The sequence below is a fragment of the Dipodomys merriami genome, unplaced genomic scaffold, assembly GCF_024711535.1.
Source record: "Dipodomys merriami isolate MVZ:Mamm:240054 unplaced genomic scaffold, mDipMer1.0.p SCAF_33, whole genome shotgun sequence".
In the NCBI taxonomy this organism is placed as follows: domain Eukaryota; kingdom Metazoa; phylum Chordata; class Mammalia; order Rodentia; family Heteromyidae; genus Dipodomys; species Dipodomys merriami.
Genome location: NW_027204826.1, coordinates 4056127 through 4070731, shown reverse-complemented (window position 1 = coordinate 4070731; position 14605 = coordinate 4056127). Strand labels below are relative to the sequence as shown.

General features: G+C 45.4%; 1 protein-coding gene across 11 annotated transcripts in view; it reads left to right on the top strand.

Moving 5' to 3' along the window:
- Nucleotides 1–12618, top strand: part of Neo1 (neogenin 1) — a 127043-nt gene extending 114425 nt beyond the window's left edge. For 7 of the 11 annotated variants that reach the window (XM_070042930.1, XM_070042929.1, XM_070042927.1 and 4 more), the window contains 4 exons: nucleotides 4129–4287; nucleotides 8626–8889; nucleotides 10993–11129; nucleotides 11778–12618. In XM_070042930.1, the coding sequence (XP_069899031.1) occupies nucleotides 4129–4287; nucleotides 8626–8889; nucleotides 10993–11129; nucleotides 11778–11861 (644 nt within the window). In that variant the 3' untranslated portion in view covers nucleotides 11862–12618. The remainder of the gene's footprint in view (nucleotides 1–4128; nucleotides 4288–8625; nucleotides 8890–10992; nucleotides 11130–11777) is intronic. The other 4 variants (XM_070042933.1, XM_070042934.1, XM_070042932.1 and 1 more) reach the window with 1 other exon arrangement.
- The last annotated feature ends 1987 nt before the right edge of the window (nucleotides 12619–14605 follow it).

Genomic DNA, 14605 nt, shown 5'->3' with positions numbered 1-14605 from the left:
ATTCTTAAGGCTAGCATCTTTAAGCTATGGGTACATAAACTAAAAAGCCCATTTACATTGTCTCCCAGGAGTGGCAAACTGTCCATTTCTCTTAAAGTACCTAGCATCTCTATGAGAGATGGGGATACGTTGCTTGAGACTCGGGCGCTGAGCTTTACAAGACGCCACCTGTGTTCCTTCAGCTTCCTCACATGTGTTCAGAGTTGAGGATCACCTAGGGAGTTTAATTTTTTTATCTTTGCCAGTGCTGGGGCTTGGACTAAGGGCCTGGGCACTGTCCCTGAGCTGCTTCTGCTCAAGGCTGGCACTCTACCACTTGAGCCACAGAGCCACTTCTGGCTTTTTCTGTTTTTCGAACCCAGAACTTCATGCATGCTAGGCAAGCACTCTACCATGAAGCCACATTCCCAGCCCAGAACTTAATTTTTAATTAGTAGACTTTGTATTTTAGCGTTGCTTCCGATTGGCAGCACAAAATTTTTAAAGCAACTGTTTTTTTTTTTTATGTCTGCTGACATTTTGATAAGCATGAAAGTTGCTGATCCTCCTTTAGTAATAGTTGTACATACCTGTAATCCCAGCACTGAATTCCAGATCAGCCTGAGCTACATAAGAAAACACTCACAAAATCAAAAAGGAATGACACCAATTCTTTTTTTCAAACTACTGTTTCCCCTCCCTTGTCTCTGTTTTCAGGATAGCCTTTTGGACTGACAATGTGGAGTTTCCAGTTAAGGAATCTCTGCCAACAAAAATGCTATTTAGCCACGAACGTCCTACATACAAAGAAATGCCTCATAGCATCCTCTTTGGAGAATTTCTCTTCCCACACTTGCGTTGAAACTTCTGAGCACCATGCGCATGTGTGCGCACACACATACACACACACACACAGTGCACACTTAAAATTATGAGTTTGAGAGGGTGAGGCCCTATTCCATAAAAGGTAATTTCTGTACACAGTAGCTTGTGTTAGGCAGGCCTAGACTTGAAAACTTTCAGGGAAAAACCATGGTGTCCCTATGTAAGAGGTGCCCTGTATAAGTCCTTCCATGTTTAGGACACAAATGTTCATAAAGAGTAAAAGTAAATCCATTAAAATTGCTTATTATTTACAAGAAGATGATCGCTTAAGTGCTTATTCATTTCTATAAGAGCTCCTACTTAAATTGGCTTATTTTGAAAACTTGTAAAATTGGACAGTCTCTACTTCCAGATTTATTACTTTTAGATAGGTTAAAGAAGAAAAGATGTCATTCCAATAGACATTTGTTTTTCCTCCCAGTACTGGTGTTTGAATTCAGAGCCTTTAGATCTCACTCACCTTTTTCACTCACTACTGCTGCTCTTCTACTGGAGCTACTTTTGACTTGTTACTGGTTAATTAGAGATAAGAGTTTCTCAATTTGTTTGCCCAGCCTGGCTGCAAACCATAATCCTTAGATCTCAGCCTCCTGAGTAGCTAGAATTATAGGCATGAGCCACCAACATCTGGCTTAACATCATCCTTTCCTCTCCCTTTCTTCTCCTCCTCTCCATCACCCCATCCCCTCTCTCTCTCTTGTTCTCTTTTGTGTATTCCCTTTCTCCCACTCTTTTTCATGGTAGTGGGGCGAGGTACTCTATGGCTTGCACTTGGGGGCTTCCTTGCCTTACTTGGCCTTCTTGCTCATGGCTGGCACTCTACCATTTGAGCTTGAGCCACACCTCCAGTCTTTTTTTTTTTTTTGTATAGTAGGGAAGGAGTATACATGAATATACAGTATCATATAATTTGTGCCCCACATAGTGGGGTAGTAAGTAGACATTTTTTATTTTTATTTTTATTTTTTTTGTCAGTCGTGAGGCCTGAACTCTGGGCCTGAGTGCTGTCCCTCAGCTCAAGGCTAGCGCTCTATCACTTGAGTCACAGCGCCACTTCCGGCTTTTTCTGCTTATTGGTGCTCAGGAATCAAATCCAGAGCCCCACACATGCAAGGCAAGCACTCTACCACTGAGCCACCTTCCCTCTAAGTAGACATTTTTAATTTAGAAAACTGAAACCAGATGCCTAAATATACTTTATAACTTTTTAGGATCCTTTTCAAAACCTACATGACTACTACAAGCTGGGGATCCTTGAGCTCTGAATGTAACTGGAGCCACGCACTCAGCATTCAACTGCCCTGATATCTAAATGTTTATTGGTGTTAGGAAAGGCTTGCGGGCATCAAGATGAAGTTCAGGCCAAGGCCGTGCCCAGAAGCAATTATGCTTAGATTCAGCTAACAGCTACAGTTTGCCCACTCTAGTTGGTCACATTCATGTTTTGTTTTTTATTTATTTGGAAGCACTAGAAATACCGTTTAAAGGGAAAACTAACATTCTCTTTCTTTGGTAAGACTCATTTATACAGAGAATGCTTTTAAGGTTTACTCTCACCTCAGCCTAAATTTTGGAAAAAGCTGATTATGAAGCATCTCACTTGTGTCCCTGGAGGCAACCCCCCGAAGCCAGCTTTTCTGGTTGTGATTGCTTACCTTGGGCCTGCCAGTGGCTCCCATCTGTGTCATCCTGCCCCACTGAGATGTAGGAAGATCCCTGGCACCAAAGGACATTTTAATGGGCTCTAAAAGACTTACTAGATTTTACCATAAAGTTCTTGAAGCCCTTGCTTGGGGAATAAAAACTTGCCTATATTCCTAGTCTGCCCATTTTGGGCTTTAGAGCTGATTATCTTGATCTTAATTAACAGTTTCCGCAACTGTTCTGAGGAATATCTAAGAAATATTTTCTCTAGTCCTGGGCTTCTGCTTTTGTTCCTTTGTTTACATCTCATGAGACTGAACTTAAGGCTTCATTAAAGAAAGCCAGCTGTGGCTCATGCCTGTAAATCGTAGCTACACTGGAGGCTGAGATCTGAGGATCAGGGTTCAAAGCTAGCTAGTGCAGGAAAGTCTGAGACTCTTATCTCTGATTAACCACAATACACTTTGAGCTAAGGCCTACCTTTGAGCAAAAAGAGCTTGGGAACAGCTCCCAGGCCCTGAGTTCAAGTCCCACAACTGACCCCCAGAGAGAGGAAGGGGGGGAGAAAGGAGAGAGGGGAGAGAGAGAGAGCTGGGTGAGCTGATAGATCACACCTGTAAACTTAGCTACTTAGGAAGCTGAGATCACAGTTCAAACCCAGCCCAGGCACTTAGTCTGTGAGACTCTTATCTCCAGTTAATCAACCAGGAAACCAGAAGTGGAACTGTGGCTCACAGTAGTAGAGTGCTACCCTTGAGCACAATAGCTCAGAGACAGTGCCCAAGCCCCATGACCAAAAAAAAAAGTGTTCATTAAAGAAGCATCATCAGAGAAAGTTGTACACAGCAGCCCTGTGTGGAGCTTTGGGTTCCTTAGCTAAGTGAATAATGCACCAGATTGAATCCTTGTCCAGCAAAGGCAGGGACTGTCCATTTATATTTCAAAATTCTAATGGATGTGGCTGAGCCCCAAAACAGGAGGCAGAAGAAATGGTACCACAGATCTGTAGTTCATGCTTTTAGTACTATATTGGATCAGGAGTTAAATTTCATTTATGGTCCTTTTAGGGCAGGAAAACTGATTAAACAGCTACTTATTTACTAATACCCATTACATGTGACTTCTGGCAAATAAAGAGAACGAATTAGGGCTGTACTCAAGAAGAAACAGCTATACCTTTAGAAGAACAAAAAAATACCTATCATAGACAAGCCACTGTTTCTTTTGCCTTAAGGACTCATATTTTGTGGCATCCAAATAGATATTTTAATAGCCTATTAGTCCATTTTTGTAATAGGAGAGTTGGAAATTACAATCCAAAAGGAAAACATTCTTAAACTCTATGACTCTATGCAAAATAATTATGGTTAACATTTATATATATATATATATATATATATATTCCTTAGAACTTTGTACATATATAGAAAATGCATAGGAGCATATTCATTTTTAAGTGTGAAGTCAGTGGCTGATGATTCAGCCAGCTGCCACCAAAGAGTCAAGGGAGTGACTGGGTTGTGTGGGAGGTGGGAAGAGGGTGACTTTGCTCTTGAAATGTGATTTGTGTGTGTCTGTGCAAGCATGTTAAGCATTTCTCTGTCTTGTGTTCATTCACAGCTGTGATTAGTGCCCATCCCATCCATTCCCTCGATAACCCTCACCATCATTTCCACTCCAGCAGCCTCGCTTCTCCAGCCCGCAGTCATCTCTACCACCCGGGCAGCCCATGGCCCGTTGGCACATCCTTGTCCCTTTCAGACAGGGCCAATTCCACAGGTGAGAGATGAGAACCGAGCCCACATGGAAAGCATCCCAAGAGTCGGCAAGCAGAAAGGGGGAAGGCCTTACCCTGCATAGAAATTTTTGTTATTTATTTAATGTAACATTTCTGTGACAGACTCAGATTTCTTTCTGCAAAATTCACTCCACTTTTCTCCCTGAATTTTAAGTTCTCAGTACACAGTGCTATTATAGTAAAAACATAATAACTCAGGTCATATAAGCACATCTTAGTCTTTTTTTTTTTTTTCCAATCCTGGGGCTTAAACTCAGGGCCTAGGCACTGTCCCTGAGCTTTTGTTCAAGGCTAGCACTCTACCACTTGAGCCACAGAGCCACTTGCAGCTTTTTCTGTCTCTGTGGTACCGAGGAATCAAACCCAGGGCTTCGTGCATGCCGGGCAAGCACTCTTCTACTAAGCCACCTTCCCAGCCCTAATCTAGTCATTCTTGTTTTTACCTCTTCCTGACTGATGCTTCTTCCCATGTGAAAGGAAACCTCCTTCTGGGTAGTTTTCAGGCGTCCGTGATTGCCTTTCTTTGCCATCATTTTGGGCAGCCGTGAGGGGCTCATTCCTTCCCTGTGGATGAGAGTAAGGACAAAGTCTGGGAGCCCAGCAGGTGACACTGGACCGCCAGCCACATTGAGTTTGTGCTGACCACAAAACCCCAGGCAGCCTCACACTGAAAATGAGGAAAGGGTATGCATCTGCAAACACAGATAGATCAGTCTTATGTGTAGCTAAAATACATTGCCAGACAGACATACCCCAGTTTAGAAGTCCTAAGAAACAGCTTTATCAAACAGTTTTAACGAGAAAATAATGGAGATGGGAGTAAATGGAATAAATGTTATTGTTCCTCATTAATTACAAATTAATTTCATCCTCTCCATTTTAAACTGTTAAATCTAGTAACTTCTTATACATACAACACTTTTTCCATCATTTGGTACGTGCCTATTAACTGTTACTAATGTTAAAACTAAACAGTGGTGGTTCTGGGAAATAAGTAAGTTTCAAATGAGCTCCATTTTAAAATAATTTCAAAACATCATGCTTAGAAGTTTGGGTTGCTGTAACATCCCTGTCCTTAAGTTCTAGTCAGTTATAAGTAAGCCCTAGCACATGAAGACCAAAGCTCCCAATACCACCTGGTCCCACAGCTATTACTGCTTAAGCTCATGTCTACATTTGGCCTTCCTGCTATTTCTTTCCAAATCCAGATTTGGGATTCTACCTTCAGGGGAAGATGGCTCTCCAGTTGTCCCAGGTAGCTGCATGGAGAACCAAAGTCTGTCTTACAGACATGGTCTTATACAGAACAGAACACCAGAAATCAGCCTTCTAATCCTGCTTTTAAAAAGATTTTGTGCCCAAACCTGCCCCATTTTGAGGGCCAAGGAATCGCACCCATTCAGATATGGGCTTGCCTGAGTAGGAAGCATTCTCTACTGATCATATAAGCGTCTCCTGCCTCTTCCTGGACTAGGAAGGATTTAGGGGTTAGATAAAAGCTCACAGCTATAATCCCAGCTACTCAGGAGCCTGAGATCTGAGAATCATGGTTCAAAACCAGCCCGGGCAGGAAAGTCTGTGAGACTGTTATCTCCAGTAAACCACCAGGAAATCAGAAGTAGGAAGCGCTGTGGCTCAAAGTGGTAGAACACTAACCTTGAGCAAAAGAGCCCAGACTCTAAGTTCAAGGCCCATAACAGACCAAAAAAACAAAAAAAAAAAGCCAAACAGAAAGTAAAGAGAGGGGAGAAAAGTGTAGTGCTTTGTATTACTAAAGGATTCCTTGCATTAGTGAACACAGGATTAAAAAGGGTAAAGCTAAAGTGTTAGATTCATTGGAGATGAACTTGAAAAATAAACCCAGTGTCTAGAAATGATCCAGGTTCTGCTCCTGTGTTTTCCTAAGTCCTTGTGTCTCTAGGGCTCGGTGCTCCCACAGCACAGCACTAGACTTGGGGGCTAGGTAGGACTGAAGGCCAGCCAGGCATGTCTCAGAGGCATTTACTGTGCCACTACCACTCGATACTGGAAAAGCCATTGGCCAAGCACATGGCCTCTATGAATTTCGTGTGACTTAAATCAGGATGTCGAGTGCTCACATCTAAAACCCTAGCTACTCAGGAGGCTGAGATCTGAGGATTGCGGCTTGAAGTCAGCCCAGACAGGAAAGTCCATGAAACTCTTATCTCCAATAAACTAGTCAAAGTCAGAAGTGGTTCTGTGGCTCAAGTAGTAAAGCACTAGGTGAAGCACAAAGAGGCTCAAGGACGGCACCCAGGCCGAGTTCAATCCCCACAACTAAAAAATAAAATACAATAAGTAGTCAGGAGTTACGCCCATTGCTAAAACAAATTTTAATCACAGCCTAGTATCTGAGTAGAACCTGGTATCGCCCTGTTGAAAAGCAGCCCTCACAGAATGCAGTATGCCCAGTCCTGCCCTGCCGACAGTCATTCCTTTAAAGGCAATCAAAACAGGATAAGCCTATGTGCCCAGAGCTACAGGTATCTGCAAGTACCTGCTGTTGTGGTCAGGACTGGGCCCATTCCCTTCTTCATCCTCCATACTTCCTAAACACCTTCCTTATGGGCCAGGATCACACAGAGGGTGACCAGCAGCTCTTCAGCCATGATGACGGCTTGTCTGAGCAAGCTGAGAAGTGACATCTCCAGCATGCCCCTTCAGAGGCTGAGAGGTGGCCTAAGCCGAGGTGGGGGTATTACAGACAGATACACTGGGAGAGCATGCTCGCCCCTCATCCCTGAAAATCAAGACTTCCATGAGCTAAGGGGGCTTTACCCCAAGCCCAGGGCTGAGGATTCATTACTCACAAAGATAGAGAAATGGGTTGAATTTCTGTAGATACTCATGTTGGTACATTATTTTTTTGCTTTGTTTTCTGGTCCTGGGGCTTGAACTCGGCCTGGGCACTGTCTCTAAGCCTCTTTGTACTCAAGGCTAATTCTACCACTTGAGCCATGGTGCCACTTCCAGCTTTTTAAAAGTAGTTTATTGGAAATAAGAGTCTCATAGTCTTTCCTGCCCCGGCTGGCTTTGAACTTAGATCTTAGATCTCAGCCTCCTGAGTAGCTAGGATGACAGGTGTGAGCCACCGGCACCTGGCCATACATTAAATTTTAAGGGTAAGGATTCCAGAAGTGAAAGAACTCCAGGCTCTGGCCTGGCTGTTGTCCTCTATACCATTCTTCCAGGGAGGATGGCATCTGCCCTACTCACACTGTGTGCAAGTCTCCCAACAGTAGTCTACCTGCATCGCTGCTGCTTTTCAGGGAGAATGGCAGCATGGGGCAGGGGCAGGCAGCGAGCATGTGGTGCTCCAGAGCGCAGGTGTGGGGATCTGTGCAGGGCCTGGGCTGTCTGCTTGTTCTGTTTGTGGGACACTTGCTTGCTTACCCAGTCACTCTGGTGAACAAATGAGCCAATGAGTGGCAAGCACTTAGCATATTACCTGTAGTTCAGTAAACACCAGGAATCTACAAAGAAAACAGTCTTATCCATTAGACACTGTGCTCAGCTCTTTTCATACATGTCATTTAATCCTCAGTGAATGACCTGATAGTCTCCCTGTTTTGTAGATGAAGAAACTTAGACTCAAAGATTCAGGGACTTTACCAAATTTACCCATCCACAGTGCCACAACTAGAGTGCAGATGTGTCAGACTCCAGAGCCAGTGCCTTTCTATCATACTGTGCCACCTCAGGACAGCTCTGCCCGTTCTACATGTTGGAGGTTGTTACCACATTCTTCTGGACTCTTTCCTTCTCTAGGCTAATCCACACCATTGTTTCTTTCTCTGGACCAAAACATCCTTCAGTTGGCATGAGCTTACGGCTGTGTAGATCTCTGGGCTGTTTGGTTGTCCAATCCTCACCTGAGCTGTGGGTTTTCAGTCTAGTGAGACCAAAGCTCTGCACAGTCCGTGGTGGGCAGGAGGATCTGAGGGTTGGCCATAGATCTTGCTGCCAAAACTGATTGGTGTCAAGTACTAGGGTAGCCTTGTGACTAGTCATGGCTATCTAGGAAAGGCATCGACCAGTGGGGGAAAGTTTAAATTCTCTTTCATACTTCCTTACAGACACTAGTTTCCGGAACCTGTTATTTGCGCTCCGTCAGTTGTGACCACCTAGCTGTGTAGCATTGAAAAAGCTGGTTGGGACTCTTAGATCAGTCAGTTTTTAGCTGGGCTAGCACTGGTCCCAAGTGCTTATTGAACTGGTTAGGGACCCAAAGAAGTTACCAGCAATGTGTGTGTTCTAGCAGTAAAATCAGTGCTAACATGTAGGCTCTCCTGCTGTAGAATCTGTTCGAAACACCCCCAGCACTGATACCATGCCGGCCTCCTCGTCCCAGACCTGCTGCACTGACCATCAGGATCCTGAAGGTGCTACCAGCTCCTCTTACTTGGCCAGCTCCCAAGAGGAAGATTCAGGCCAGAGCCTTCCCACAGCCCACGTTCGCCCCTCTCACCCATTGAAGAGCTTCGCAGTGCCAGCAATCCCACCCCCAGGACCTCCTACCTATGATCCTGCATTGCCAAGCATGCCATTACTGTCCCAGCAAGGTGAGTGATGACAGGCTGCACTACTGCACGGACTCTCAGTCCCTTGGGATAGAAGTCACTCCTTTGCAGAATCATAAAGCCAAGTACCTTTTGAGCTTACCCAGCAATGATACCCCAGTGGTGGGTATCGTTGCCATCCTCAGAAAGCGCATAAGCTCCCCTCCCTGGGGGGGCTGTGTACAGACCAAATCAGAGAGCAATGTTTTGGCGAGCAGTCACTAGCATTTTGGATTCTTTTACAGGCAGAATCCTTGGTAAAAGCCAGTAGTCTACCTAGCCCCTCCTTAGCTCCTGGAGCCATCTCACTCCATAAGATGCCTACAAGCTAAAGAAGGGTCAGGCGGCCCAGGACTGGGTGCCAGAAGGAGCCCCAGGAAGAAGAGCGCTATAGTCATGTGTCTGACTTCATAGCTCAACCACAGACCTAGCCTTCCCCACCCTATAGTGATGCTTCGTTTCAGAGTCAGTTGTTGGTGCTCAGACTTTTTGGTGTCAGGACTTGTTTATATACTGTAGGTTATCAAGATGGCACAAGAGGGCTGAACAGTGTGTCTCAAGAAGTAAAGTACCTGCCTAGCCAGCATGAGTTTCTTGAGTTTAAATTCCAGTAACTCAAAAACAAAACAATACGCGCGCGTGCGCACACCACACACACACACACACACACACACACACACACACACAAATGAAGGGTTATATTTTATCTGTATGTACCACATTCAAAATTAAAACCCAGAACATCTTTAAGTATTCCATTAACCCATTATTTAGCATAATAGCAAGAATCCTATCATATTAAGGCAAGTAGCAGGGTTTAATGAAAATAACTTTTTGAAAACCTAGTGAGAGCAATGTCATTGTCTTACATTCCTTCAGTGTCTGGCTGAATAGAAGACAGCTGGGCTCTCATATCTACTGTGTTCAATCTGTTGCAATATGTTGTTTTGGTTGAAATACAAGAAGAAAATCTGGCCTCACAAATGGGTAGTTGGCAAAGGTATTTTTATAACCTTTCAGATACTTACAGATATTATTTTTATTTTTTTTTTTTTTAATAAAGATAGGTTTTGCTATGCCTGCCAAACTGGCCTCAAACACATCCTCCTGACTTCTCAGTCTCCCGAGTAAGGAATTAGAAGCATGTATTGCCATACCCAGACTGCCTATAGCTTTTTTGATACCCTAGTAAAACTTACGAAGCTATAGTTTCATAAAGATTTGTTTACGGTGTTCAATCTCAAACTGTATTTGTAAACTACTCATACATTTTGAATGCATAACATTAAAACATCACACATTACATGTAATCATTTTGTACCTGAAAACACGTTTACTAAAGGGCTTCGAATATATCTCAGTTGTAGAGCACCTGCCTAATAGATGCCAAGCCCTAGGCTTAATGCCCAACATGGCAAAAAAAAATACAAATCTGTCAAGCTAAGGTGACAAATACCTTTTTATTACTCTAATTACCACTTAAAACTCAAATTTTATCAGTGGCAGCAAACACTGTTTTCTTTAACATTCCCAGGCTCACTTTATTCCGTTTCTAGAAGACACTTAAATGACCCATTTGTCTGTCTTGGAACTATCAGTGGTTTTCAGAGTGAGCACAGCACCTCGGCTTTGTTCATTCTGCTCTCCTGTTGCTAGGGTCCTGCCTGTATCATGCTTGATACAGGAGCACTTTTTTCATTCTTTCCATTTTGGGTCAAGATTCATCCTTTCTACTGCTTCAGCTCGTGTTTTTCAACTGCACCAGAATATCCGCAGACGGTTAGTTTGGCCACTGCCTTTGTTTGTGGTAAGGCTCTGGTAGTTTGTCTCACTGTTGCCTGTGTCCCCTCAGTGCAAGGCCAGCAGTGAAAAGACAAAAAATGTCTAACTGGTATTATGCAGAGAGTTGACCTTCTGGTTATTCTGAACCACCACACTTTGAGAAATTAGTTTCTGAGGCCAGTAGGATATTGTCTCTGTCCCTTTCGAATTTGCCACTGCCTCCCTCTTCCTCTCTTGCCCTCATAAGTTTTCAGAGAAAGATGGCTGCACGAGCTTTGGGGCTGCGGCCCTAGCCACAATCTGACAGTGCCCTTTCCCCCTCAGCTCTGAACCATCATATTCACTCAGTGAAGACAGCTTCCATTGGGACTTTAGGAAGGAGCCGGCCTCCTATGCCAGTGGTTGTTCCCAGTGCCCCTGAAGTACAGGAGACCACGAGGATGCTGGAAGACTCCGAGAGTGTAAGTTCATGGCCATCAGCCCTGCCAGGATGTATGGGCATACATCCTATGGTCTCTCTGTGTGCTGGTCAAGCTCACATTGGGCACCGCCTAGAGGCACGAAGCAGACTCATTCACTTATTTCAACAGGCATACTGTGAACCTCTCCTTCAGATGAGGAATATGTCTGCTTTCTTAAGGTATCGGTGTCAGGAAATGACCTCTTGGCCGAGTGCTGGTGGCTCCTGCCTGTCATCCTAGCTACTCAGGAGGCTGAGATCTGAGGACCACGGTTCAAAGCCAGCCCAGGCAGGAAAGTCTCTGAGACTCTTAGCTCCAATAAACCACCAGAAAATCAGAAGTGGCACTACGGCTCAAGTGGTAGAGTGCTCGCCTTGAGCTGAAGAGCTCAGGGACAGTGCCCAGGCCCTGGGAGATCAAACCCAACAACTGACAAAAAAAGAAAAAAAGACAGAAAAAGAAAATACCTCTTGGTGGCCTTGGGTACTCTTGGTACTCTGACTCTTCTTAGCCAGCTTAGGTGTGGGCAGGCTAGCCTTCTGGGGCAGTTTTATCACTGGCCCTGATGCTCTGACTTCTCTGTGTGGGCTCTCCTACCTAGACAGCTCCTTGGCTCATGCTTAGTTAACTGCATTCTCCTTTCTATAGAGCTACGAACCAGATGAGCTGACCAAAGAGATGGCCCACCTGGAAGGACTGATGAAGGACCTAAATGCCATCACGACAGCATGATGGCCTTCATGGGGACATGACTCGAAGCCTGAGTCTGGAAGTCTTGGAACTTAGCCTTGCAAACAAGGAATTGTACAGAGTACGAAGGACGCACTTGAGAGCACAGTGAGCCAGCAGACCAGCCAGCGCCTCCGCTGCGGCTGGCTCCAGGCACAGCCACCGGCCTTCTGGTCAGCCTGGACCACACGGGAGTCGAGGCAGCTTCCCTTTCCCTGCTGATACCTGCGGGACTGGGCACCACGGGCCAAAATTTTGTGTCCAGGGAGGAGGCGGGAAGTGCAACCTGCATTTCACGGTGGCCAGGCTGTGTCTTCGTGCTGCATCTGCATCACGTTTATGGAGTGTAGACATTGGGATTTATGTACAATTTTATTTCTGTCCTATTTTATTTTACCTTAAAAAACAAAAACAAAACACTATCAAAACCCAAGGAGGTCCATGATGTTCTCCACCGGTGGCTGGCATGTGACTGCTTGTCCCAGTTGCATGTGGAAAGTCACTGACAGAGTGAACTGGTTGTTATGTGGGGGTAGGCTTGTTTTTGGTTTTGTCTTTATTTTTTAATTCTGAGACATTGCATCCTCTGCCAGCTGTTAGTTAATCCATCACTTTGAGGGAGAGGAAATGTTGCGTTGCTGTTTGTAAGCTTTTTTATTATTTTTTATTATAATTATTAAAGACCTGACACTCTCCTCTCATCACTGTGAGATTACAGATCTATTTGAATGAAATGTAACATTGAAAGACTTGTCTATTGCTTTCTGTGCAGATTCAGTATTGGGGTGGGGTTTGGGGTTGGGGATAGGAAGTGGAGGGGCTGCTAAGGTTCTGTGAATGTTTCCGTCATGTACTTTCTTCCAGAAGCCTGCAGAGAATGGAAGTGTCTTCTTTACTGCCCTTTCCTGGCATGTCCATCTCACTGTCACTACATTGCTACTGGAGTTTGATTTGGATCTGGTTAAAAGTCCTTCTGTGCAATAGGTGGGTCTGAGGAGTTAGCTGGCCCCATGCCTCGGGAATGTCCATGCTGAGCCCCCATACTGCTCTGGTTGCAGGAGTGATGGATGCTCAGTAGAGCAAGGTCCTGACACTGTCCCCACCAAGGCAGAGAGCACAGGGTGGGGACCCTTGCCTGCTGCTGGAGGCTTCTCTGAAGGAGGCTGGTGGTAGAGGAGGAGGACTCTGGCCTCTCTGGACCTGTCCTCAGGTCAGCGGTCACTGCCAATTACAGAGCCTCTTCTGCTAAAGCACAGCCACAAGGAGGCTGTGGTGCCCAAGAGGTTTACCCGTGTCTTTCTGAACACAGTTCTTCAAGTAACAGAGGACAGGGTCAGCAGAGAGGGCAAGCAGAGGCGCCTGCCCGCCACCCCCACAGCTCAACAGACTCCTCCTCCCACCCCTGAGAGGAAGAGGCAGCAGGAGATTAAAGGTACACTAAGGGCTCCACCTTTGCAGAGCGCTGGGGGTCATTTTCTTACAAAGGTAAGCTGAGATGTGTGCTTGTCTTTTGTAATATCAAGACTATGTAATGAAAACACAAGACCCCCAAAGACAGTCAGGCGTGGGTTCTACAGCAAATAGACTGCCCAGACCACCGTGGGTGCCCACAGGTGGCAAACAGAGTCATTGCACCCTCTTTAGGCCTTACCACATGCTTGCTTTTCTCCAGGATGAGCTCTCTGCTCTCTGTGTTTATGGTGTTTTGTTTTGTTTTGGGGCGGGGGGGGGGTGGGGGAGGTAATCAAAACTTCAGTGCTGGAATTCCTGCTGGCATATAGTTTGAAGAGAGCACTCCAGCCGCCAGGAGAGCCACCTTGCCCAGAAATCATCTCTCTTGCCCAAAGAACATGCTCAATATTTAGGGCATTCCCTCCCATGAACCCCTATACTTTCATTACCTCAGGGCTTTGGTACCTGGATACTGCCACAGAATTGGGGTGGGGGAGGGGAGGGACCTATTTTTAAAGTAACTTCAAGGTTGGGATTTTTTTTTTTTAATAAAAAGAAAAATATTCTGTATTGCACCTTTTCACAATTTAATACATTTTCTTAACATTTTTCTGTGATTTTTGAAACTAAGCCATTGTGCGTCTTTGTGTCCTAGCTGAACTGCCCGGCAGCTCCGGGCGTGGGGGGTGGGGGGGGTGCGGGAGGGCCCGGAGGACGGCTGGGCTGGGCTCTGTACACACCTGTTTGGCCTTTACTGTAGTTGATGCTGTAAACTCTATGGCTTTTTAAAAAAAAAAAAAAAAAAAAAAAACGAAAGAAAGAAAGACGGTTTCATGTTTTTATTTAGTTAATTGGAAATCCAATACACTTCTTTAATCCGATCAAACTGGTCTAGTCAAAGAGTTTATTTTCCTTCAACTCACTTCCTGTTTCTCTGCCTCTAATTAACTGCCCTGTTGCCTCTCGCAGCTCTGTAACCCGGAGTTCTAAGGGAAACCTGAGGGAGAAATAGCAGGTGAGTCACAAGGCACCTGACCATCCGTCCACCTGCCCCAAACACAAGCCCCGTCCCTCTGTCCGCCCGACTGGTGCTGCCCTGCGGAGACTGAGCTGCCCAAGGACGGCAGGTGGCACCTGGCAGCCATCCGAATGGCACGCGGGTCTCAGCCCAGCTCACTGTTAACACGGTGGCATCCTGGGCCGCTTCCCATGCCCAACCCACCACCCAGATACCCACCACCAGGATCAGGGGCTTTAAGAGAGGCTCCTTCCACTATCACAACATTTATACCATC